Source organism: Coregonus clupeaformis, chromosome 30, assembly GCF_020615455.1.
Source record: "Coregonus clupeaformis isolate EN_2021a chromosome 30, ASM2061545v1, whole genome shotgun sequence".
In the NCBI taxonomy this organism is placed as follows: Eukaryota; Metazoa; Chordata; class Actinopteri; order Salmoniformes; family Salmonidae; genus Coregonus; species Coregonus clupeaformis.
Window position 1 is genome coordinate 27,506,685 of NC_059221.1, and position 27,730 is coordinate 27,534,414.

General features: G+C 45.6%; 2 protein-coding genes across 4 annotated transcripts in view; both read left to right on the forward strand.

Moving 5' to 3' along the window:
* The first annotated feature begins 15,181 nt into the window (after positions 1-15,181).
* On the forward strand, positions 15,182-17,769 carry tmem82 (transmembrane protein 82). The gene is made up of 6 exons (XM_041856195.2): positions 15,182-15,577; positions 15,754-15,826; positions 16,314-16,515; positions 16,641-17,055; positions 17,223-17,407; positions 17,530-17,769. The coding sequence occupies exons 1-6, from the start codon at positions 15,493-15,495 to the stop codon at positions 17,611-17,613; spliced, it is 1,044 nt and encodes a 347-aa protein (XP_041712129.2). The 5' UTR covers positions 15,182-15,492; the 3' UTR covers positions 17,614-17,769.
* Positions 17,770-24,622: 6,853 nt separating this feature from the next.
* spen (spen family transcriptional repressor) overlaps positions 24,623-27,730 on the forward strand; it is a 43,777-nt gene continuing 40,669 nt past the window's right edge. For all 3 annotated transcript variants that reach the window (XM_041856196.2, XM_041856198.2, XM_041856197.2), the window contains exon 1: positions 24,623-25,004. In XM_041856196.2, the coding sequence (XP_041712130.2) occupies positions 24,922-25,004 (83 nt within the window). In that variant the 5' untranslated portion in view covers positions 24,623-24,921. The remainder of the gene's footprint in view (positions 25,005-27,730) is intronic.

The window sequence follows — 27,730 nt, forward strand, 5'->3', positions numbered from 1 at the left end:
TTTTTGCTCACCGTTCTTGTGATCATTTTGACCCCACGGGGTGAGATCTTGCGTGGAGCCCCAGATCGAGGGAGATTATTAGTGGTCTTGTATGCCTTCCATTTCCTAATAATTGCTCCCACAGTTGATTTCTTCAAACCAAGCTGCTTACCTATTGCAGATTCAGTCTTCCCAGCCTGGTGCAGGTCTACAATTTTGTTTCTGGTGTCCTTTGACAGCTCTTTGGTCTTGGCCATAGTGGAGTTTGGAGTGTGACTGTTTGAGGTTGTGGACAGGTGTCTTTTATACTGATAACAAGTTCAAACAGGTGCCATTAATACAGGTAACGAGTGGAGGACAGAGGAGCCTCTTAAAGAAGAAGTTACAGGTCTGTGAGAGCCAGAAATCTTGCTTGTTTGTAGTTGACCAAATACTTATTTTCCACCATAATTTGCAAATAAATTCATTAAAAATCCTACAATGTGATTTTCTGGAAAGATTTTTCTCAATTTGTCTGTCATAGTTGACGTGTACCTATGATGAAAATTACAGGCCTCTCTCATCTTTTTAAGTGGGAGAACTTGCACAATTGGTGGCTGACTAAATACTTTTTTCCCCCACTGTATACCCAATACACACAAATCTAGTAAGGAATGGAATTTAAGAATATATACAGTGGGGAAAAAAAGTATTTAGTCAGCCACCAATTGTGCAAGTTCTCCCACTTAAAAAGATGAGAGAGGCCTGTAATTTTCATCATAGGTACACGTCAACTATGACAGACAAATTGAGGAAAAAAAATCCAGAAAATCACATTGTAGGATTTTTCATGAATTTATTTGCAAATTATGGTGGAAAATAAGTATTTGGTCAATAACAAAAGTTTCTCAATACTTTGTTATATACCCTTTGTTGGCAATGACACAGGTCAAACGTTTTCTGTAAGTCTTCACAAGGTTTTCACACACTGTTGCTGGTATTTTAGCCCATTCCTCCATGCAGATCTCCTCTAGAGCAATGATGTTTTGGGGCTGTCGCTGGGCAACACAGACTTTCAACTCCCTCCAAAGATTTTCTATGGGGTTGAGATCTGGAGACTGGCTAGGCCACTCCAGGACCTTGAAATGCTTCTTACGAAGCCACTCCTTCGTTGCCCGTGCGGTGTGTTTGGGGTCATTGTCATGCTGAAAGACCCAGCCACGTTTCATCTTCAATGCCCTTGCTGATGGAAGGAGGTTTTCACTCAAAATCTCAAGATACATGGCCCCATTCATTCTTTCCTTTACACGGATCAGTCGTCCTGGTCCCTTTGCAGAAAAACAGCCCCAAAGCATGATGTTTCCACCCCCATGCTTCACAGTAGGTATGGTGTTCTTTGGATGCAACTCAGCATTCTTTGTCCTCCAAACACGACGAGTTTAGTTTTTAGCAAAAAGTTCTATTTTGGTTTCATCTGACCATATGACATTCTCCCAATCCTCTTCTGGATCATCCAAATGCATTCTAGCAAACTTCAGACGGGCCTGGACATGTACTGGCTTAAGCAGGGGGACACATCTGGCACTGCAGGATTTGAGTCCCTGTCGGCGTAGTGTGTTACTGATGGTAGGCTTTGTTACTTTGGTCCCAGCTCTCTGCAGGTCATTCACTAGGTCCCCCCGTGTGGTTCTGGGATTTTTGCTCACCGTTCTTGTGATCATTTTGACCCCACGGGGTGAGATCTTGCGTGGAGCCCCAGATCGAGGGAGATTATCAGTGGTCTTGTATGTCTTCCATTTCCTAATAATTGCTCCCACAGTTGATTTCTTCAAACCAAGCTGCTTACCTATTGCAGATTCAGTCTTCCCAGCCTGGTGCAGGTCTACAATTTTGTTTCTGGTGTCCTTTGACAGCTCTTTGGTCTTGGCCATAGTGGAGTTTGGAGTGTGACTGTTTGAGGTTGTGGACAGGTGTCTTTTATACTGATAACAAGTTTAAACAGGTGCCATTAATACAGGTAACGAGTGGAGGACAGAGGAGCCTCTTAAAGAAGAAGTTACAGGTCTGTGAGAGCCAGAAATCTTGCTTGTTTGTAGGTGACCAAATACTTATTTTCCACCATAATTTGCAAATAAATTCATAAAAAATCCTACAATGTGATTTTTCTGGATTTTTTTCCTCAATTTGTCTGTCGTAGTTGACGTGTACCTATGATGAAAATTACAGGCCTCTCTCATCTTTTTAAGTGGGAGAACTTGCACAATTGGTGGCTGACTAAATACTTTTTCCCCCCACTGTACATATATGGACAAGCAATGACAGAGCGGCATGTACTAAGATACAGTAGAATATTATAGAATAAATAAAGTATATACATATAAGATGAGTAGTGTAAGATATGTAAACATTATTAAAGTGACTAGTGTTCCATTTCTTAAAGTGGCCAGTGATTTCAATATGCAGCAGCATCCTAGTGATGGCTCTTTAACAGTCTGTTGGCCTTAAGATATAAGCTGTTTTTCATTCTCTCGGTCCCAGCTTTGATGCACCTGTACTGACCTCGCCTTCTGTATGATAGCGGGGTGAACAGGCAGTGGCTCGGGGGGTTGATGTCCTTGATTATCTTTTTGGCCTTCCTGTGACATCGGGTGCTGTAGGTGTCTTGGTGGGCGGGTAGTTTGCCCCCGGTAATGCATTCGGCAGACCGCACCACCCTCTCGAGAGGCCTGCGGTTCCGGGTGGTGCAGTTGCCGTACCAGGCGGTGATACAGCCCGACAGGATGCTCTCACTGTCTGCGTGGGTGGACCATTTCAGTTTGTCAGTGATGGGTACGCCAAGGAACTTGAAGCTTTCTACCTTCTCCACTGCGGTCCCATCAATGTGGATAGGGGGGTGCACCCTCTGCTGTTTCCTGAAGTCCACGATCATCTCTTTTGTTTTGTTGACGTTGAGTGAGAGGTTATTTTCCTGGCACCACACTCCCAGCCCTCACCTCCTCCCTGTAGGCGGTCTTGTCATTGTTGGTAATCAAGCCTACTACTGTTGTGTCTTCTGCAAACTTGATGATTGAGTTGGAGGCGTGCTTGGCCACGCAGTCATGGGTGAACAGCAAGTACAGGAGGGGGCTGAGCACGCACCCTTGTGGGGCCCCAGTGTTGAGGATCAGCGAAGTGGAGATGTTGTTTCCTACCTTCACCACCTGGGGGCGGCCCATCAGGAAGTCCAGGACCCAGTTGCACAGGGCGGGGTTCAGACCCAAGGCCTCAAGCTTAATGATGAGCTTGGAGGGTACTATGGTGTTGAATGCTGAGCTATAGTCAATGAATAACATTCTTACATAGGTATTCCTCTTGTCCAGATGGGATAGGGCAGTGTGCAGTGTGATGGCGATTGCATCGTCTGTGGATCTATTGGGGCGGTAAGCAAATTGAAGTGGGTCTAGGGTGACAGGTAAGGTAGAGGTGATATGATTCTTGACTAGTCTCTCAAAGCACTTTATGATGACAGAGGTGAGTGCTATGGGGCGATAGTCATTTAGTTCAGTTATCTTTGCTTTCTTGGGTGCAGGAACAATGGTGGCCATCTTGAAGCATGTGGGAACAGCAGACTGGGAAAGGGAGAGATTGAATATGTCCGTAAACACACCAGCTGTCTGGGCCGGCAGCCTTGCGGGGGTTAACATGCTTAAATGTCTTACTCACATCGGCCATGTAGAAGGAGAGGCCACAGTCCTTGGTAGTGGGCCTCGTCGGTGGCACTGTGTTATCCTCAAAGCGGGCGAAGAAGGTGTTTAGCTTGTCTGGAATCGAGAAGTCGGTGTCGGCGACGTGGCTGGTTTTCTTTTTGTAGTCCGTGATTGTCTGTAGACCCTGCCACATACGTCTCGTGTCTGAGCCATTGAATTGCGACTCCACTTTGTCTCTATACTGATGTTTTGCCAGCTTAATTGCCTAGCGGAGTGAGTAGCTACACTGTTTGTATTCTGCCATATTCCCAGTCACCTTGCCATGGTTAAATGCGGTGGTTGGCGCTTTCAGTTTTGCGTGAATGCTGCCATCTATCCACGGTTTCTGGTTAGGGTAGGTTTTAATAGTCACAGTGGGCACAACATCACCTATACACTTCCTGATAAACTCAGTCACCTTTTCAGTGTATTCGTCTAAATTATTTTCGCAAGCTACCCGGAACATATCCCAGTCCGCGTGATCAAAACAATCTTGAAGCGTGGATTCCAATTGGTCAGACCAGCATTGAATAGTCCTTAGCACGGGTACTTCCTGTTTGAGTTTCTGCCTATAGGAAGGGAGGAACAAAATGGAGTCGTGGTCAGATTTGCCGAAAGGAGTGCGGGGGAGGGCCTTATAACCATCCCGGAAGTTCGAATAGCAATGGTCGAGGATTTTAGCAGCACGAGTACAACAGTCGATATGTTGATAGAACTTCGGCAGCCTAGTCCTCAAATTTTATTTGTTAAAATCCCCGGCTACAATAAATGCAGCCTCAGGATATGTAGCTTCCAGTTTGCATAAAGTCCAGTGAAGTTCTTTGAGGGCCGTTGTGGTATCGGCTTGAGGGGGGATATACACGGCCGTGACTATAACCGAAGAAAATTCTCTTGGGAGATAATACGGTCGGCATTTGATTTTGAGGTATTCTAGGTCGGGTGAACAAAAGGACTTGAGTTCCTGTATGTTACTACAATTACACCATGAGTCGTTAATCATGAAACACACACCTCCGCCCTTCTGCTTCCCGGAGAGATAGTTAATTTCTAGTAATCTCTCCTCTTTCAATCTTCTTCCTCTTCTTCTTCTCTTCTTCTTCTTCTTCTTCTTCTTCTTCTCTGGACTATATATGATGGTTGGCAACCAACTCAAAGGTGCATCACCACCACCAACTGGACTGGAGAGCGATTGTGAATATTGTGTTTGGGAAATAAAGATACATGGTTTTAAAAAGGTAGTGGTAATATTTTGTTCTGCACAGAAATGTGTAGGCAGCTCAACTTACCCCATACCTGGGGTAAATTGTGCCAAGAGACCACTTTTTTTGGACAAGCTGTTTTCAAAACTACACTGCTCAAAAAAATAAAGGGAACACTAAAATAACACATCCTAGATCTGAATGAATGAAATAATCTTATTAAATACTTTTTTCTTTACATAGTTGAATGTGCTGACAACAAAATCACACAAAAATTATCAATGGAAATCAAATGTATCAACCCATGGAGGTCTGGATTTGGAGTCACCCTCAAAATTAAAGTAGAAAACCACACTACAGGCTGATCCAACTTTGATGTAATGTCCTTAAAACAAGTTAAAATGAGGCTCAGCAGTGTGTGTGGCCTCCACGTGCCTGTATGACCTCCCTACAACGCCTGGGCATGCTCCTGATGAGGTGGCGGATGGTCTCCTGAGGGATCTCGTCCCAGACCTGGACTAAAGCATCCGCCAACTCCTGGACAGTCTGTGGTGCAACGTGGCGTTGGTGGATGGAGCGAGACATGATGTCCCAGATGTGCTCAATTGCATTCAGGTCTGGGGAACGGGTGGTCCATAGCATCAATGCCTTCCTCTTGCAGGAACTGCTGACACACTCCAGCCACATGAGGTCTAGCATTGTCTTGCATTAGGAGGAACCCAGGGCCAACCGCACCAGCATATGGTCTCACAAGGGGGTCTGAGGATCTCATCTCGGTACCTAATGGCAGTCAGGCTACCTCTGGCGAGCACATGGAGGGCTGTGCGGCCCCCAAAGAAATGCCACCCCACACCATGACTGACCCACCGCCAAACCGGTCATGCTGGAGGATGTTGCAGGCAGCAGAACGTTCTCCACGGCGTCTCCAGACTCTGTCACGTCTGTCACGTGCTCAGTGTGAACCTGCTTTCATCTGTGAAGAGCACAGGGCGCCAGTGGCGAATTTGCCAATCTTGGTGTTCTCTGGCAAATGCCAAACGACCTGCACGGTGTTGGGCTGTAAGCACAACCCCCACCTGTGGACGTCGGGCCCTCATACCACCCTCATGGAGTCTGTTTCTGACCGTTTGAGCAGACACATGCACATTTGTGGCCTGCTGGAGGTCATTTTGCAGGGCTCTGGCAGTGCTCCTCCTGCTCCTCCTTGCACAAAGGCGGAGGTAGCGGTCTTGCTGCTGGGTTGTTGCCCTCCTACGGCCTCCTCCACGTCTCCTGATGTACTGGCCTGTCTCCTGGTAGCGCCTCCATGCTCTGGACACTACGCTGACAGACACAGCAAACCTTCTTGCCACAGCTCGCATTGATGTGCCATCCTGGATGAGCTGCACTACCTGAGCCACTTGTGTGGGTTGTAGACTCCGTCTCATGCTACCACTAGAGTGAAAGCACCACCAGCATTCAAAAGTGACCAAAACATCAGCCAGGAAGCATAGGAACTGAGAAGTGGTCTGTGGTCACCACCTGCAAAACCAGTCCTTTATTGGGGGTGTCTTGCTAATTGCCTATAATTTCCACCTGTTGTCTATTCCATTTGCACAACAGCATGTGAAATGTATTGTCAATCAGTGTTGCTTCCTAAGTGGACAGTTTGATTTCACAGAAGTGTGATTGACTTGGAGTTACATTGTGTTGTTTAAGTGTTCCCTTAATTTTTTTGAGCAGTGTATAATGTTTACATTAATTCTCATTTCCAGGGATACACAACATCCTAAAATATATGTACTGTAGATGTTTTCAATGGTTGAAACTGTTATTTAAAGGCTCAATGCAGCTGTTTTCATATCAATATCAAATAATTTCTGTGTAACAATTAAGTACCTTACTGTAATAGATTTACATTAAAATGGGCAAAAACAGCTCTTTAGCAAAAAAACTATTTCTCAAGCAAGAATTTTGCTAGGACTGTCTGGGAGGGGTCTGAGTGGGAGGGGAAAACTAGGTTTTGAAATCTCTTTGTTATTGGTCTATTAACCAATTTACCGCATGTTGATGTCATCCTGGAAAGCCGAAACTCACTCCCATCATGCAAACCTGCTGATTAGAAGGTCCTGTGTAGATTGTATATTCAACCAGCAACTATCAGGAATTAACACTGATAAAATTACTTTTTACAGTGTTAATTGCATCAGCTGTTGTACAATATGATATAAAACACAGGAAAAACTTTTTGACTGCACTGGGCCTTTGATTACACATGAACTACACTGATAAATTAGGATTTACTTGAAGTTTTAGAAGAACATTTGCAAGCACCCCAAATGCCTCTGTGAAGTCCTGAACTCAATGATATCACAACATATAAATCAAATCAAATTGTATTTGTCTCATGCTTCGTAAACAAAAGGTGTGGGCAAACAGTGAAATGCTTACTTATGGGCCCTTCCCAAATATGCAGAGAGAACGAAAATAGAGAAATAATAGAAAAGTAAAACAGGTAATGTGATGAGTGTGATAGAAGGAGTCAAGCGCAGGAGGGTAAATCACAGAATATAGAGTTTATTCCTTTCCGTCACAGTTTATTCCTTTCCGTCCGTCACACATACAATCATAGGCACAGGGGAAACTCTCTACCCTTGCAATCACGGAACGGAAATACTCCAAACGACATACAAGCATAGGGGAAAATAAATCTACCCCGGCAATACAATAAGAGAGTAGCTCAACCGAGCTACTCTCACATGGAACAATCACCCACACAGACAAGGGAGCAGAGGGAACACTTATACACAGACTAATGAGGGGATGAGAACCAGGTGTGTGTGATTAACAAGACAAGACAAGTGGAGTGATGATAATGGGAGCGGCAGTGGTTAGTAAGCCGGTGACAATGAACGCCGAAGCCTGCCCGAACAAGGAGGGGAGGCAGCCTTGGTGGAAGTCGTGACAGTACCCCCCACTTGACACGCAGCTCCAGCAGCGCGCTGACCCCGGCCTCGGGGACGGCCAGGAGGACGCGGAGCAGGGCGAGCCGGATGGCAACGGTGGAAATCCCGCAACAGGGAGGGATCGAGGATAACCCTCACCGGGACCCAGCACCGTTCCTCCGGACCGTACCCCTCCCACTCCACAAGGTACTGAAGGCCCCCTACCAGCCGCATCGAATCCAGGATGGAACAGACCGAGTACGCCGGGGCCCCCTCGATGTCCAGAGGAGGTGGAGGAACCTCCTGCACCTCAGACTCCAACCACCACCGGCCTGAGGAGAGACACGAGGGGTTAATACGATAATCAGGGGAAAGTAATAACCTATAAGTGACCTCGTTTATTCTCCTCAGGACTTTGAACGTCCCCACAAACCGCGGGCTCAGTATCCAGCAGGGCAGGCGGAGGGGCAGATTCTGGGTCGAGAGCCAGACCCGATCCCCCGGTACGAAGACCGGGGCCTCCCTGCGGTGGCGGTCAGCGTTGGCCTTTTGATGACGCATGGCGCGCTGAAGGTGAACGTGGGCAGCGTCCCACGTCTCCTCCGCGTGCCGAAACCAGTCATCCACCGCAGGAGCCTGAGTCTGGCTCTGGTGCCACGGTGTCAGAACCAGTTGGTAAACTAGAACACATTGGAAAGGCGTTAGGTTGGTAGAGGAGTGGCGGAGAGAGTTCTGGGCATATTCTGCCCATGGCAAAAACACAGACCACTCCCCCGGCCGGTCCTGGCAATAGCACCGCAGGAACCTACCCACATCCTGATTTACCCGTTCCACCTGCCCATTACTCTCGGGGTGGAACCCAGAGGTCAGGCTGACCGAGACCCCCAGACGTTCCATGAACGCCTTCCAGACCTTGGACGTGAACTGGGGACCTCGGTCGGACAGTATATCCTCTGGTACCCCGTAGTGCCGGAAGACGTGAGTAAACAGGGCCTCCGCAATTTTCAGGGCCGTTGGGAGACCGGGCAGAGGAAGGAGGCGGCAGGACTTGGAGAAGCGGTCCACAACGACCAGGATGGTGGTGTTACCTTGGGAGAGGGGAAGATCAGTCAAAAAATCAACACTTAGGTGAGACCATGGTCATTGTGGAACTGGTAAAGGTTGTAACTTACCCGCTGGGAGGTGCCTAGGTGCCTTACTCTGGGTGCACACCGAGCAGGAGGAGACGTATACCCTCTCATCCTTAGCCAAGGTAGGCCACCAGTACTTTCCGGTCAGGCAGCTCACAGTACGACCGATACCTGGGTGACCAGAGGAGGGTGAAGTGTGTGCCCAGTAGATCAGACGATCACGGATAAGAGCAGGCACGTACTGCAGCCCAGCTGGACACTGAGGTGGAGATGGATCTGTGCGTAATGCCTGCTCTATATCCGCATCCATCGCCCATACTACCGGCGCCACAATGCAGAAGGCTGGGAGTATGGGGGTGTTGTCTCTGGGCCTCTCCTCTGTGTCATACAGCCGGGACAGTGTGTCTGCCGTCACGTTCTTCGTTCCCGGAATGTATGAGAGAGTGAAATCAAACCGGGTGAAGAAGAGGGCCCACCTGGCCTGGCGAGGATTCAGCCTCCTCGCTGCCCGGATGTACTCCAGGTTACGGTGGTCCGTCCAGACGAGGAAAGGGTGTTTCGCCCCTTCGAGCCAATGCCTCCACACAGTCAAAGCTCGGACAACAGCCAACAGCTCCCGATCACCAATGCCGTAGTTCTGCTCCGCCGGGCTGAGCTTCTTAGAGAAGAAGACACAGGGGTGGAGTTTGGGTGGCGTGCTCGAGCGTTGAGACAGGACAGCGCCCATCCCTACCTCGGACGCATCCACCTCCACTACGAACGGTAGTGATGGATCGGGGTGGGCCAGTACCGGGGCTGAGGTGAACAGATCCCGCAGTTTGCTGAAGGCCAGGTCAGCCTCAGCAGACCAGCGGAGCCGGGACGGCCCACCCTTCAACAGGGAGGTAATGGGAGCTGCGACCTTGCCAAAGCCCCGGATAAACCTCTGATAGTAGTTGGCGAAGCCAAGGAAGCGCTGCACCTCCTTAACCGTGGTTGGAGTCGGCCAATTACGCACGGCTGAAATGCGATCTCCCTCCATCTCCACACCTGAGGTGGTAATGCGGTATCCAAGGAAGGAGACGGACTGCTGGAAAAACATACACTTTTCTGCCTTGGCATAAAGGTCATTTTCCAAAAGTCGGACCAGTACTTTGCAAACCAGGGACACATGCTCGGCGTGCGTAGCGGAATACACCAGGATGTCATCGATGTAGACCACCACACCGCGACCAAGCATGTCCCGAAACACCTCGTTCACAAAGGACTGGAAGACGGATGGAGCATTCATCAAACCGTAGGGCATCACCAGGTATTCATAAAGCCCCGAGGTTGTGCTGAATGCTGTCTTCCACTCATCCCCCTCCCGAATACGCACCAGGTTGTAGGCACTCCTGAGATCTAATTTGGTGAAGAAGCCGGCCCCATGCAATCACTGAAGGAATAAGGGGGAGAGGATAACTAAATCTTATCGTCGCCTTGTTCAGTGATCGATAATCAATGCACGGGCGTAGACCGCCATCTGTCTTCTTCACAAAGAAGAAACGTGAGGAAGCAGGTGAAGTGAAGGGACGTATATACCCCTGGCCCAGGGACTCGGTGACGTATGTTTCCATAGCCTCCGTTTCAGCCTGCGACAGGGGATACACATGTCTACCCGAAGGTTTATCACACAATCCCCCGCCCGATGTAAATGTAATTTAGTCGCCTGCGCCTTTGAAAACGCGAGCGCCAGATCATGGTATTCGGGGGGGAATGCGCACGGTGGAGGTACCGTCTGGACTTTCCACCGTGGTTGCACCAACGGAAACACCTAGACACCTACCCTGACACTCTCGCGACCACCCCGTAAGAACCCTCTGTGGCCATGAGAAAGTGGGGTTGTGAAGGGCTAGCCACGGGATACCTAATACTACAGGGTAAGCAGGAGACTCAATAATTGAAAAAGTGATCTGCTCCCAATGAGTCTCCTGGGTGATCATGGTGACTGGTACAGTAACCTCCTTTACCAACCCGGACCCTAATGGTCGACTATCAAGTGCTCTAATGGGGAGTGGAATGGATAGGGGAACCAACAAAATGCCTTGACGACGTGAGAATGCCCTCTCCATAAAGTTCCCAGCTGCGCCTGAATCGACTAGTGCCTTACACTGGGGAACTACCATGTGATCGGGAAAGGAGATAGGTAGGGTACAGTGCGCAGCAGAGGGCTCTGAACGAGTGTGGGTGTTCGATACCTGGGGTGATGCGAGAGTGCCCGGCCTGCCGCCTCCAGAACCAAAAGAGCGTTGATGACTACGTGTATTGGACTGTCCCTTCGTGCCACCAGAGTGGCACTGTCGCTGTCGTCTTCCGCTCTCTCGGACGGCGGGTCCACCCAGCTCCATCAACTCGGCCTCCGAGTCCTCCGGGGTGGAAACGGGCAGACCCCTACCAGGACGTCCTCTGGCTGCCAGCAGGTTGTCCAGCTGGATGGCCATGTCCACCAGTTGCGTAAAGGATAACATGGTGTCCCGGCAGGCTAGCTCCCGTCGGACATCCTCTCGCAGATGGCACCGGAAATGGTCAATCAGGGCCCGCTCGTTCCACCCGGACCCCGCTGCCAGAGTCCGAAACTCCAACGCGAAGTCCTGCGCGGTCCTCGTCCCCTGCCTCAGGTGGACCCGCCGCTCACCCACCTCTCGACCCTCGGGCGGGTGATCGAAGACCGCCCGAAAGAGGCGAGCGAACTCCCTGTAGTTCACCAACGCGGCTCCTGCTTTGTTCCACACCGCGTTGGCCCATTCCAGGGCTTTCCCCGTGAGGCAGGAAACGAGGACGGACACCTTCTCCCGTTCCAGTTGAAGGATAAATCCTTGGCAGAGCGCCGCCGTCCCATCGAACTCCTGTGGTCGGGATATCTGGATCCCTCCGGGTGTTGGGGTGTAGGTGGCTGGATCCGATTGACCACTGGTCTCGACCGATCGGGTCCTCTCCAGGCGTTGGACGACCTGAAGAACCCGATCCATCGCTTCTCCCAAGCTGGCCAGCATCGTGGAATGTTCCTGGACCCGTGCCACGACTCCATGCATGCGCTCTTCTTCCGCTGACTCCATAGCGGGTGGGTGATTCTGTGATGAGTGTGATAGAAGGAGTCAGGCGCAGGAGGGTAAATCACCGAATACAACGTTTATTCCTTTCCATCACAGTTGCGCTGGATAGCGACATACAAACATCAGCACAGGGGAAACTCTCTACCCTGGCAATCACGGTACGGAAATACTCCAAGCGATATACAAGCATAGGGGAAAATAATATCTACCCCGGCAATACAATAACCGAGCTACTCTACTCTCACATGGAACAATCACCCACACAGACAAGGGAGCAGAGGGAACACTTATACACAGACTAATGAGGGGATGAGAACCAGGTGTGTGTGATTAACAAGACAAGACAAGTGGAGTGATGATAATGGGAGCAGCAGTGGTTAGTAAGCCGGTGACGACGAACGCCGAAGCCTGCCCGAACAAGGAGGGGAGGCAGCCTCGGTGGAAGTCGTGACAGGTAATGAGCTCTAGTCAATAAACAGCATTCTCACGTACAGTAGGTGTTCCTTTTGTCCAAGTGGGAAAGGGCAGTGTGGAGTGCAATAGAGATTGCATCATCTGTGGATCTGTTGGGGCAGTAAGCGAATTGGAGTGGGTACATGGTGTCTGGGATGATGGTGTTGTGAGCCATGACCAACCAGCCTTTCAAAGCATTTCATGGCTACAGATGTGAGCTCATAGAAGACATTTAGCTAATCTGGTAGGCTAGTGTCACTGGGCAGCTCACGGCTGGGTACCCTTTGTAATCAGTGATAGTTTGCAAGCCTTGCCACATCTGATGAGCGACAGAGCCGGTGTAGTAGGATTCTATTTTAGTCATGTATTGAAGCTTTGCCTGTTTGATATAGGCGACTTAGTTATGGCACTGAGACAATCACCGGACTTCTGATACTAACCTTTTCAGTAATTGAGCAGACACTCTTATACAGCGCGAATTACAGTAGTGAGTTTTTTGTACCTCCAACACATTATTTACGCTATTTTCTCTAGTGAAGGTTTATTTTATTAAAATTTTACTTTTACATTTAAGGTGTATTTTTGTCACACATTTTTGGTTGTAGAGTAAATACATTAGTTGTTTCTACAACAATTTAACGTTATCTTTATTTAAAGACACCTTTTTTAAAGAATTTCCCATAAAGGTTTGTCTCACAGTGTCACGCCCTGACATTGAGATCTCTAGTTGGATTGGTCAGGGTGTGAAATCTAATTTATATATTTCTATGTTGGCCGGGTGTGATTCCCAATCAGAGGCAGCTGTCGGTCGTTGTCTCTGATTGGGGATCATACTTAGGCAGCCATGTTGCCTACCTTAGTTGTGGGATCTTGTTTCTGTTTGGCTTGTTTGATGTTTAGCCTCTTGAACTTCACATTCTGTTGGATTTTGTTATTTTGTCGGTGTTTATTAAAATAAACAACTATGTACGCATACCACGCTGCACCTTGGTCCGATCCTTTACACAACGAACGTGACAGAAGATCCCACCACCAACGGACCAAGCAGCGTGAACAGGAGGAGCAGACATCATGGACATGATGGAGGAGATATTATACGGAAAAGGATCATGGACGTGGGAAGAGATCCAGGCAGGTATGGATCGCCTTCCTTGGGAGCAGACGGAGGCAGCGAGGGAGAACAAACGGCGACTCAAAAGGTCCCGATCACAAAGGAAGCCCGAGAGGCAGCCCCAATAAACATTTTTTTGGGGGGGGCACACGGGGTGGTTGGCGACGCAGCAGGAGGCCCTGAAAGGGCTGACTGTGAAGGAGGAGAGAGCTATAGAGGAGGCCACTCTGAAGATGGAGGCCCTCCAAGCAGCTAAAGACCTGCAGCTCAGCACTCTGAGAGAGGAGGCCACCACCTTACAGGAGCTGTTAGTTAAGAGGGAGCAGGAGCTCTCCCTTCTGCAGGAGGCCCACAGGGAGAAGGAGTCAGTGGATGCACGGAGAGAGGATCTGGCCAGGCAACAGGAGGAGCTGAGAGAGGAGTTAACCCTCCAGCAGCAGAGAGCTCGGTCCTTAGAGCAGAGGCTGGCGGAGCCAGGTTTAGCAGAGCCAACTCCCCGCACTCGCTTTGAGGAGCGTGTGACCGTGCAGGCACCAGGCTATGCGCCGGCTTTACGCATTGTGCCGCCAGTGTGCCTTCACAGACCGGTACGGCCCGTGCCTGCTCCTTGCACCAAACCAGTGGTGCGTGTCTCCAGCCCGGTGCGCCCCGTACCTGCTCCTCGCACCAAACCAGTGGTGCGTGTCCCCAGCCTGGTACGGCCCGTGCCTGCTCCTCGCATCAAACCAGTGGTGCGTGTCTCCAGCCCGGTGCGCCCCGAACCTGCTCCTAGCACCAAACCAGTGGTGCGTGTCTCCAGTCCGGTACGGCCCGTACCTGCTCCTCGCACCAAACCAGTGGTGCGTGTCCCCAGCCTGGTACGGCCCGTGCCTGCTCCTCCCATCAAACCAGTGGTCTGTGTCTCCAGCCCGGTAGGGCCTGTGCCTGCTCCTCGCACTCCACCGGTGCCTAGTCCAGCTCCGGTTATCTGCTCCCTACCAGAGCCGGGGCAGTCCGCTTCACCGGTGCCCAGTCCGGGTCCGGTCGTCTACTCTTCCCCCATGCCGGAGCCATCCGCTCCACCAGTGTCCGAGCCGGAGCCAGATGTCAACCCCTCTCCAGGGTCGGGTTCTCCCACACCAGGGTCCAGACAGGACATGGTGCATCGCGGGAGGACTGCTGGGCCGGGACCAGACGTCAGCCCCTCTCCAGGGTCGAGGGCTCCCACACCAGGGTCCAGACAGGGCTTGGTGCATTGTGGGAGGACTGAGAGGGGGAGCATCGCGCCAGGGTCCAGACCGGACCGGGTGTGCAAAGGGGAGGCAGGATGGGAGATGAGTTTACATCCGAGGATGTAGTGGTTCCCAATCAGAGGCAGCTGTCGGTCATTGTCTGATTGGGGATCATACTTAGGCAGCCATGTTGCCTACCTTAGTTGTGGGATCTTGTTTCTGTTTGGCTTATTTGATGTTTAGCCTCTTGAACTTCACATTCTGTTGGATTTGGTTATTTTGTCGGTGTTTATTAAAATAAACGACTATGTATGCATACCACGCTGCACCTTGGTCCGATCCTTTACACAACGAACGTGACACACAGTTGGGAATGACTGCCCATGACTGACCTTTGAACAGCACAATGACTGATCAACAATGATACTTAGTTATTTAATCATAGAGAAGTAAACAGACAAAGAGGTCGTAATTTATACTTTGAAATTATTTAAGTATTCTGTAAATTGACCACCTGGCATGGTCTTATCTTTTATCGAAATATAATTGTTGCAATGAAATGACCTATTTCTGAAATTAGCGTATCATTTCAAATCAAAATGTATTGGTCATGTGCACAGCATAGGGTGTAAACCGGCAATAGGTTTGATATCGAAACTAGCTATAGCTATAGGGAATCATTAGGCTAATATTCTAGCGATTTAACGAAAATGTTATCTTTCATTACTTCGTTTCTTCCGAGTTTACCTGGATGGCTGACGCTGGATGCAAACCCCCTGGACAATCTACTCCAAGGTGAGATTTTTGTGTCGTTCTAGGCTACTCCGGGTAAAACGGCCTTCTCCTTTCTTGGTTTGTGCGGAATGCCTGTTTGCAGGTTGCCACTCATGCTGTACGTTTATTTTAAGAACCATATTTTATAATACAATTTTGTTGATGACAGGTGACCAAATGTTTTGTGTGACATACAGGACTTGTCGGTGCATGTGGGATCTCTGTTCTCTGTAACCTGTTGAGAGTACACTTATTCTTAGAGGCTGAAAGGTGAGAAACGTATACACATGTGGACACCTCCCAAAATATGACATGGGAAGATATGATTTCACTTGGGTCTCAATAACAAGAAGTGTAGCCTATCATACCTTTTTAATTACATGGTAGTTAGGCAACTTCAGTATGTAGGTTAGGCTACATTGTTAGTTGTAATAGCATTTGATAAATAAACAAACTAATTGATTGTTGCTATACCTCCTCTTGCCCTATAATTATAATCTGAATGCAATTACCATGTAATAGACAGGGACACTTAAAAACACATATAGAAGATGTGGATGTAGATAACTAACCTTTCACCAACTAAGGCCTCTTGATGTACAGTTTTAATAATTTGTGCTATTGAATATTGTGCTTGATTTCGTCACTATGAACAAAGACTGTGATACGATTTACATTGACAATAGTAATCAATGTATCCTTAGAAATCATTGTTTTTGTATTTCACTGCCTTGAAATGAATACTTTCTCTACTCAGTTCAAGCAACAAAAGCAGAAGTAAAGAGACATCTATGCAGAAGACACCAAGGCATCAAGCCAGTGCTAAAATTGGGCTGAGTGGAACTCTCCAGTTCTTGTTCCTGTCAGTGATGCTGGCTGTAGTGGGCTCTCGGGTTGCCTCCCTGGTGGTTCTAGAGTTCTCCCTCAGAGCAGTGTCAGCTTGGGTCACAGCTGGACCAGTGAGGCGCTTGCATGATAATAACATAAATATCACTTAGAATTATGAAAATCTCTCTCACATCTCCCATTCATCAGCCTTGATTCACCTCTAATTTAATATTCCTCCTGCTCTCTGAATCTGCAGGAGTCCAGTCGGTTCCTACAGCAGCTGCTTGTCCAGTGCCAGTTCTCCCTGGGCTGTGCTCTCAGCTGCAGTCTCCATTTCCTCCACGAGGGGGCGCCGCAGCGCTGGCTCTGCCTCCTCCTAGCTGCAGGACTGAGCTGGTTCCTGGCCAGCCAGACTGGGCGCCTACGGCTCCATGTTATGGCACTGTACAAACTACACAGTTCCCAGCACTACTGTGGAGTGTGCATTGCACTGCTCACATCAGGTTGCTCTCTGTTACCATGCCTTACCAGGGCCCTTATGTTCAGCTTTGCAGTGGCTGCCATTTCCGCCATATCTATAATCAACAAACATTTCCTCTCAGCTACAGAGGCCCTCAGGTTCTGGACTCCACTGACAATCTGCTACACACTGCTGGTGGTGTATATGCAGGGTGAGAGACTGAACATACAGTATCCTGCATTGGCAAACGTTTAAGCAGCAGATTGTCAGATACTATTTGGGTATTTTGTAAATAGCACAAAACAAGTAAATGACAAGCATAGTGTTGTCATTCTCATTGAGAAAGCGTTCAACTGATGATCATTATTTTCTACTCAGAGGAGCAACATCGCCAGCCAAGTGGCCAAGCTGTTATAAACACAGTGGTGGTGCGTCTGGGGGGGCTCATGGTCCTGATGCTGACTGTCGGCCGCTGGGCAGATGTGCTTCATATCCTTCTGTGCTTCCTGGGTGAGGCTGGCTGTCTGATACCCTCCAGAGACCTGTTGGATGCTACAACACAGGTGAGAATGATTCTCCTTCAATTGACCGTGCTATTCCATGTTGCCCTACGTTCATCAATCTATGTAAATATTTCTGTCATTTTAATTTCTAAAACATAATATAAATGTGTGTTTGTATGCAGGATATGGAGGAAGTTCCCAGACATTCCCAGGGAAGTGAGAACCGGAGGAGACACCTGACACCTGGCAAAGACCACCAGAGTTAATCGTCATGGGAAGAAACTATTCGTGCTGTCGATCTTTCTTAAGCAATAGTCTATTATTATATTCTATGATTATAATCATATCAATTATTGACAACAGTGTTGACTTTTATACCTAGGGAGTATATAATGAAAATAATAAAAATTTATTATGACACATCTACTAACCTTTTCAATAAGGTACCTTGCAATAATGTTAATTTCACATAGAAATCCATGCAGAGCTCTTGGGAGATAGGAATGATGCTCTTGCCTTTGTTTTCAAATGTCACTGCCATTAAAATTGAGCCAGAAGATGTTTAGAATGCACAGATGGGACCTTATCAGCCCTGAACTAATGTAACAAATGCTGCTTTAGTGTAAAGCATTGGTTAAGGCTACATCATCTGATGTAACAGTAGCAGCTGCTGTAACAGTATCAGTTGACACCAGAGATGTGATCATAATGTCCTGAACACAGGATGTTTATGGTATACAATTTCCTCGACTTTCTTTGGTTAGATTGTATTTCATCACAGGCAGGCTCTCCAGCGCAGGCTATGTCATATTATGTTATATTCATGTGAACCATGCCAACACATTTTGAAAAGAAGCTTGTACAAAATGGCTGAAGCATAATGTTGGCACTTGTAAGTCACACAAAATGGCGTTATACAAAGTGACTTTACAGGCTATTTTCAGAAAAGAGGAACAAACCAATCCCATAACTCACTGCATAGAAAGTGTAACATCTAATAGTTTGAATTCTGATAGTTTTTTTATTGAGTGTCTTCAGACAAGTATATGTGTATGAATAAATTGACAATAATTACATCGAATATACCTAAACACTAAAATGTCAATTATGCCTCCCACGAAAATACTATTCGGCGCTGTTTTCCTTGCTGTATGCAGTTACCTCGATTAAATCCCACATTTCTTGCACCCACAGACCAGATTTTTATCAGTCCTCTATCTTTTGACAGCAGTTTTGAGACACTGTTTATACGCGCCGATTTTATTTGACAGTAGGTGATTTATTTGACTGCATCCAACATGGGACTTTGTTTATTCCATTAATTAATTCCATGATCTTTTGAAGAAGTGTGGATAATAAAACGGTGCCGCATTTTCAAAATAATCCATGGTCGACCAAGACCGAAGTTGTTAAGGAAATTGGCATGGTATATGTTTGGTAGTTCCTCCACAAAATGCATTTTTTAGGCAATACGAACATTTTACAATCCACAAGGGTATTGGTAGACTTTATTAAGTTGTTCCTGTTTACATCAGAACGATGAATTCGTTGCGTTGTTACTGGAAGAACACGATTATTTCCAAAAGCGCTCCATTATGGATTTCGTAAAACAACAGTTGGAATGATTATTTTCCAGTACCTCCTCTGACGGCTGGACTCTACTGTAGCCTATTTCTAGAAATTTCTCTCTTGGCCCCTTGGTAGCGTGCCATACGCATGCGTCCTGGTTCTAAATGCAGATCTATTTTTTACCGCATTGCAGAGCATGCCTACGTAGGCCTACTAATAGAAGGCAAATTCGTTTTCTCGTACCAATCTTTATTCAAACTGTCCATTAGATTTAATGAAACCTTCACTGTAAACTGTACCATTCCTTCAAGTTATTTTATATTTAACTTGCCTACTGCACTTGCAACACCATGGACGTTGACCTATAGGCTATCATATCTTATCACATTGTATACTTTGTTTTCTGGACTTTTGGACTTGTGCTTGATTGCGCTGTCAATTATTAAACGGCTCAGAAAAGCGCAAAAGTGTCGAGTTACTGACATCTGTGGTATAGCGCTAGGTTGAAATGGCATTGCAACTCATTTACTTATTCAAAAGGGCAAAGACATATTTTGTACAGGTAATGCACTGCTAGGTAAATTATAGATCCAAGGATGTAGTGGTAAAAAAAAGGGGGAAACAACAACTTAAAAATATGTAGGGACACCCTATTCACTAAATAAAAAGGTGGTGGGTAAAGTTCACCCTCCACTATATAATTGACTTTAATAGGTTATGACCCTTGAGGGGCAGTTGAGCAGTACAATGATCACTGTTATAGAGGTGTGTATCGGTTAACCATGCTCTCTAGTGACAATTGTGTGCTATTATTCTCTTGTGTTCCTCATGTGGATTTGAAACTTTGTTCTGCTCATTCAGAAGAACAGAAGTTACAGTACCAGTCGAAAGTTTGGACACACCTACTCATTCAAGGTTTTTTCTTTATTTTGACTATTTTCTACATTGTAGAATAATAGTGAAGACATCAAAACTATGAAATAACACATATGGAATAATGTACAGTCGTGGTCAAAAGTTTTGAGAATGACACAAGTATTAGTCTTCACAAAGTTCGCTGCTTCAGTGTTATGATATATTTATGTCAGATGTTACTATGGTATACTGAAGTATAATTACAAGCATTCCATAAGTGTCAATGGCTTTTATTGACAATTACATTACGTTTATGCAAAGAGTCAATATTTGCAGTGTTGACCCTTCTTTTTCAAGACCTCTGCAATCCGCGCTGGCATGCTGTCAATTAACTTCTGGGCCACATCCTGACTGATGGCAGCCCATTCTTGCATAATCAATGCTTGGAGTTTGTCAGAATTTGTGGGTTTTTGTTTGTCCACCCGCCTCTTGAGGATTGACCACAAGTTCTCAATGGGATTAAGGTCTGGGGAGTTTCCTGGCCATGGACCCAAAATGTTGATGTTTTGTTCCCCGAGCCACTTAGTTATTAGCAAGGTGCTCCATCATGCTGGAAAAGGCATTGGTCGTTACCGAACTGTTCTTGGATGGTTGGGAGAAGTTGCTCTCGGAGGATGTGTTGGTACCATTCTTTATTCATGGCTGTGTTCTTAGGCAAAATTGTGAGTGAGCCCACTCCCTTGGCTGAGAAGCAACCCCACACATGAATGGTCTCAGGATGCTTTACTGTTGGCATGACACAGGACTGATGTTAGCGCTCACCTTGTCTTCTCCGGACAAGGTGTTTTCCGGATGCCCCAAACAATCGGAAAGGGGATTCAGCAGAGAAAATGACTTTACCCCAGTCCTCAGCAGTCCAATCCCTGTACCTTTTGCAGAATATCAGTCTGTCCCTGATGTTTTTCCTGGAGATAAGTGGCTTCTTTGCTGCCCTTCTTGACACCAGGCCATCCTCCAAAAGTCTTCGCCTCACTGTGCATGCAGATGCACTCACACCTGCCTGCTGCCATTCCTGAGCAAGCTCTGCACTGGTAGTGCCCCGATCCCACAGCTGAATCAACTTTACGAGACGGTCCTGGCGCTTGCTGGACTTTCTTGGGCGCCCTGACGCCTTCTTCACAACATTTGAACCTCTCTCCTTGAATTTCTTGATGATCCAAAAAATGGTTGATTTAGGTGCAATCTTACTAGCAGCAATATCCTTGCCTGTGAAGCCCTTTTTGTGCAAAGCAATGATGACGGCACGTGTTTCCTTGCAGGTAACCATGGTTAACAGAGGAAGAACAATGATTTCAAGCACCACCCTCCTTTTAAATATTCCAGTCTGTTATTCTAACTCAATCAGCATGACAGAGGGATCTCTAGCCTTGTCCTCGTCAACACTCCCACCTGTGTTAACAAGAGAATCACTGACATGATGGCAGCTGGTCCTTTTGTGCCAGGGCTGAAATGCAGTGGAAATGTTTTTTGGGGCTTAAGTTCATTTTCATGGCAAAGAGGGACTTTGCAATGAATTGCAATTCATCTAATCACTCTTCATGACATTCTGGAGTATATGCAAATTGCCATCATCAAAACTGAGGCAGCAGACTTTGTGAAAGTTAGTATTTGTGTCATTCTCAAAACTTTGACCACGACTGTAGTAACCAGAAAAGTGTTAAACAAATCTAAATATATTTTATATTTGAGATTCTTCAAATAGACACCCTTTGCCTTGATGACAGCTTTGCACACTCTTGGCATTCTCTCAACCAGCTTCATGAGGTAGTCACCTGGAATGCATTTCAATGAACAGGTGTGGCTTCTTAAAAGTTAATTTGTGGAATTTCTTTCCTTCTTAATGCGTTTGAGCCAATCAGTTGTGTTGTGACAAGGTAGGGGGGGTATACAGAAGATAGCCCTGTTTGGTAAAAGTCCATATTATGGCAAGAACAGCTCAAATAAGCAAAGAGAAACGACAGTCCATCATTACTTTAAGAAATGAAGGTCAGTCAATACGGAACATTTCGTAGTTTCTTCAAGTGCAGTCGCAAAAACCATCAAGCGCTATGATGAAACTGGCTATCATGAGGACCGCCACAGGAATGGAAGACCCAGAGTTACCTCTGCTGCAGAAGATAAGTTCATTAGAGTTACCAGCCTCAGAAATTGCAACCCAAATAAATGCTTCACATAGTTCAAGTCACAGACAAATCTCAACAGCAACTGTTCAGAGGGGACTGTGTGAATCAGGCCTTCATGGTCGAATTGCAGCAAAGAAACCACTACTAAAGGACATCAATAAGAAGAACAGAGTGAAGGAAAAGCAGCCAACAAGTGCTCAGCATATGTGGGAACTCCTTCAAGACTGTTGTAAAAGCATTCCAGGTGAAGCTGGTTGAGAGAATGCCAAAAGTGTGCAAAGCTGTCATCAAGGCAAAGGGTGGCTATTTGAAGAATCTCAAATATAAAATATATTTTGTTTAACACTTTTTTGGTTACTACATGATTCCATATGTGTTATTTCATAGTTTTGATGTCTTCACTATTATTCTACAATGTAGAAAATAGTAAAAATAAAGAAAAACCCTTGAATGAGTAGGCCTGTCCAAACTTTTGACTGGTACTATATATGTTTAGTTCTTGCAGATATGAAAAAAAGTATAGTCTATCTGTTTGTGCTTCCTCCAATACTGCATTTTTCAGGTATAATCTGTCTCATTTAGAGTTCAAATTGGGGTTTGTAGGTGATGGTACTGTCCCCAAAATTGGTGGCCCTTCCATTATGGTTTTCACTAGAAATCTGTTTAATTCCTAATGTTAAAGGTCCAATGCAGCCATTTTTATCTAAATATTAAATAATTTCTGGGTAACAATTATGTACCAAACTGTGATTGTTTTCAGTCCAAATGGTAAAAAAAATAAAAATAGCTTCTTAGCAAAGAGTAATTTCTCAGGGAATGGTCTGAGTGGGAAAACTGAAAACTAGCTGTTATTGGCAGAGAGGTTTAACTCTCTTTCTTATTGGTTTTTGAACAAATGTACCGCCTTGCGCATGCACGTGCGTCTCAGAGGATATTTTTGTGTCTCAGTTGCTATGTGTGCATCCTGAACTCGTGACGTGTTCCAGGGCGTCAGTGTTAAGCACATACAGTGAGGGAAAAAAGGATTTGATCCCATGCTGATTTTGTACGTTTGCCCACTGACAAAGAAATGATCAGTCTATAATTGTAATGGTAGGTATATTTGGACAGAATAACAACAACAACATCCAGAAAAACACATGTCAAAAATGTTATAAATTGATTTGCATTTTAATGAGGGAAATAAGTATTTGATCCCCTCTCAATCAGAAAGATTTCTGGCTCCAAGGTGTCTTTTATACAGGTAACGAGCTGAGATTAGGAGCACACTCTTAAAGAAAGTGCTCCTAATCTCAGCTTGTTACCTGTATAAAAGACACCTGTCCACAGAAGCAATCAATCAATCAGATTCCAAACTCTCCACCATGGCCAAGACCAAAGAGCTCTCCAAGGATGTCAGGGACAAGATTGTAGACCTACACAAGGCTGGAATGGGCTACAAGACCATCGCCAAGCAGCTTGGTGAGAAGGTGACAACAGTTGGTGCGATTATTCGCAAATGGAAGAAACACAAAATAACTGTCAATCTCCCTCGGCCTGGGGCTCCATGCAAGATCTCACCTCGTGGAGTTGCAATGATCATGAGAACGGTGAGGAATCAGCCCAGAACTACACAGGAGGATCTTGTCAATGATCTCAAGGCAGCTGGGATTACATCTACTTTCACATTTATTTGCTGTAGCCTTTGTACTGTACATGAAAGTATGGGGTCAGACAACTATATTTTAGGAGAAATAACTAAATACATATGCCTTGGTTGGGAGCGTGTCAAGAACTGAAGGCAACAAAAACCCAACCAAATAGTTATCACCAAATAGTTTTGGGGCAAGAATCTCTTCCCATTCAGTCATTTATGAAAAAAACTGTAAAGTTTTTTCTGCTAAATGACTAAAATGTAAAATGTAAAATAATTATTTTCACAGTATTATTCAAATCTCATAGTGTGGAAATATATTTAAACACAGGATAATCACGTTTTTGACTGCACTGGGCCTTTAAGCTTTCTCCCATCCCAAGGTAGTGGAACAGCATTCCACTCTACCCCTAATCATATTGTCCTTCAAGCCTAGGGGTTTATCTGTAGAAAACAATTTGCAGCAGGGTGACAATTCCATGAAACATTTGAATGTTCCTCGTTCATAATTCACTCATTTTAAATCATGCAATAGTAATAAAGGCCTACACAACAGACAATACACATACAACCTGTTGAAGTTGAACCAGAACAATTTCTGATTCTTGAAAATAATAAATGTCTATTAGCTTATAAATGCCGTATGAGCTTAGTACAACTGTCTAATACAGGTTTTATTACTCCATTGTTTGTTTTTGTCATTTGGGTCTTTGTATAGCAACTGCAGCCTCCAGTTAATTTTTTTCTTATATCACTTTCTTATACCACTTCTTATATGTACTTTGTTACACTATTCAATGTCACAAAGTAAAACATTTTTCAGTGGCCTGTTGTAGGACTGCTTGCCAGGTGCTGTCTGTCTCTGTGAAACATTCTATTCACACCCTCCGTCTACCCAAACCCCAAACTCACGCATCGATACCCACGCATGCGCAAGATGAAAGGCGATCTCAACTGAAAGCGAAAAAAATAGTTCACACACAGTGCCACGCGTGCGCTGTGTGCGCCTCATTACGAGCAAGGTTGCTGCATCTTTTTAGGTAGCTACAAGCCTTCTTTCGACAGCCAAAAGGTCGCATGGAGTCAGGGACGCGCCTAGTCACGGGAACAGTAATAGAGCGCGTGCTCGTAAGCCCAGATCGCGCTTAGACAGCAAAGGGAATCAAACAGCGTGCAAGAATTGAACCCCAATGGTTACATTGGGCCAGAACCAGCAGTCGATGATCTACGCACAATACTTCGCTGCGCTCAATTTCGCAACGTATTTTACTTTATATCGGAAAAGATAAGGACATCAAACTCATCTGTATGATCGGGGGACAGGAGTGCACAGTATGGTCCGGGAAACCAGACATTTATGGGTGGGAAATTTACCCGAAAATGTACGAGAGGAGAAAATCATTGAGCACTTCAAGCGGTGAGTAAACAGTTATGCTAAATATTTGACTGAGTATCCCACAACTGTCAGCCCCTGTTTGCCTGATTCCACTGAAATCAGAGGGAGATCAAACCTGGATCGAATTGCCCAGGCAAGTGACAGTAGCCTGGCTAACCCACTGCCAACAAACCAGCAACACAAGGCTCACAAAACTCGGGTGAAGAGGAAGATCGATATTATAGCTAACTAAACAACATGAGCTTACTAATTGCTATCTTATGACCCATTTACCTACATTTCGAGGTCTTGCAAGCCACTTTCCCCACGCGGTGGACTTAGAAATAGCATAGCTAGCTAGCTAATTACTTTATAAAACAGCTAGCTAGCGACACTGAACAATCTTGCCACTGAACAATCTTGCAACTGTAGCAGCCTACCGGTTGTGGATCGAGCGACTTGGATTGTGTTTCAAAGTTTTATGCCATGGTATAGCCTAATTAAAACTTGCCAGTTGTGGAGTGTCTCCAGCAATGGAATTATAACGAACCATGCAGTGGCTAGAAGTCTGTCAGCAATCAATCATAGTTCTAAAATCAAAACATACTGCCCACGTGCAATGTACTCACACCTTCGAAGCGTGTTAATAACTACTCCGCATCAATGTTTTTCGTTGTTGCAAGTGCAACTGCTCGCTGTCCAGCCATTGTGATATCAACCGCTGCAACATTTGTTGCAAATGTTCAGGTAGTTTGCAAGTGTGAAGTTCCGCTGAGACTCACTGCAACATTGTGCGAGGTGATGCAGAGCTGACTTTCCAGCAGCATCATACTGTGTGTGACTGATAGCGTCAATTAGCCTAATAATGTAATTACATGTCTGTGATTAGCAGTTGACTATCAAAATATCAGTTTTTCAAAATAAACTGAAATGTTAATTGAATGCATGTATGGTTGCTATGAATTGATATTCAAATGATTTAATATAGCCTAACATTTCGTAGGCCTATAGGTAACAGCCTACAATTTCAAGATGTTACCCTTCTTTACATTGGTTGCATTCATAAGTTGTCTAAACAAACGACAATAATTAAACTATCAACGTATAGGAACAGGAATAATAAACACGGCTATATATGGCACTGATCATATTCCCTATTGTTTTTTGTTTTTTTTGACTTCCTATAAAAACTATAGGCTATTGGAACATTATTATTTTTCACTACTGAAATGTAAAGGGCGATTTTATTGCCAATGTTCCATTATTATTACTTCACATTGTTATTATTATGTCAAATCAGATTGTCTGATGGTAAACTATATCGTTTGTGTGCATTCAACATAAACATTTCCCAACATCTGAATTGGGCTAAATTTGGTTCTTGTCTTGACACTATGTGCGCTCTCTAGCTCCTACTGGCTGTCAAGGGAAAAAACAGGCTGCCTTATCTGTCGAGCTAGGCAGGAGGAGTAGCCTAATTTAATACGTGATATCCGTATTATTTCTTTCCGTTAGCTGAAGTGCAGCATTTTAAGTTGCAACATTATGGCGGTCTGTCCTATGTTGTTGGCTAAGTGGCGTGTTTCTGCCACTGTTTCCAGCGCAGGTTTTGCTATCGAGCCTGTAGAGACAAACAGCCTAATCTCATTAGACCATTATAACTGCGATGAACCAACAAAATACAGTCTGAAATGGCCAAATGGACGCTCACTTAGACCTAGTTTCATTTAAGTTATTCCTTAATCTTTGATGTTATGGTCAGATGCATGCATGAATTCTGGTAACCTAACTGTTTTTCAAATCTTGCGGTGCATTTATGTCATGCTTATGATTTTCATGCATTATATAATTGGAACTTAATATGCATAGACTATTAAAAAGGTTTGACAATTGATCACAGACATTTTGATATTGTTTTGAAGATGAGGCATCTTATCGAGGGGAATGAGTGCGCATGGAAAAACATTTCGGGGTGCTCACTGCTCGTCAAGCAGCTTCTGGTTTATTGTAACAAACAAAGAAGCAGCCAGCGTATGCAGGTGCATGACAGCTGAATGTGTGATAGGAGTCATTGAAGATGGGGGACGGCAGAATGAGTAAGCAGTGTGAACGGGTTTCTAAAATGGCGTCGGAGGCTATTCAATGTGGAAACTGGCATACCATAGAGACTACACTTATGGGCATTCACAGGGTATCTGTCGGACAATAAGCAGAATTGGATGTATGCTCTGTGGTTTTCATTTTCTCCCTGAATATAAAAAAAAAGTGTTGTATGGAGTAGCCTAACTCTCCAAGACGTTGGCAAATAACTCGAATCAGAAATAACATCCATTCACTGTAATATTTTGTTACTCCAGTTGTTTTATAGACGCCATAGGCTACAATGGAAATACATTTTCAGGCAATAACCCATTTTAATTATAGGCTACTTGCATAAAACAGTTGTAATTTCCTTATGAAAATGTAGTAGCCTATATAGCTATATTTCTCTTCAGCAAGCCTTATTGGAAGGACAAGTGAAATTATCCCATATTGCGTAATGCATCGTGTTTGCACCCACAAGCAAGAGCAGGGCTCCACAGTGAGACCATTTTACTCTTATATGCGCCAAAATATTTTGCTGTGAGACCTGGAATTTTAATTTAGGAGCACCAATGTGCCTAGACAAATTAAGGATTCTAGCATTAATACCTCAATTATTTTTCATTGTGCTCCTACGTTTCTTTCTGTGCGCCTAGGTTTTTCAACTTAGGCGCACACGTGCTCCT

Bases quoted from the DNA above. Each gene is read 5' to 3' on its own strand.
- tmem82 (XM_041856195.2), top strand. From the start codon at position 15,493: ATGTTATCTTTCATTACTTCGTTTCTTCCGAGTTTACCTGGATGGCTG. The intron at 17,056-17,222 runs GTGAGAGACTGA...TTTTCTACTCAG, and splicing joins GCTGGTGGTGTATATGCAGG to AGGAGCAACATCGCCAGCCA. The intron at 17,408-17,529 runs GTGAGAATGATT...GTTTGTATGCAG, and splicing joins TGTTGGATGCTACAACACAG to GATATGGAGGAAGTTCCCAG.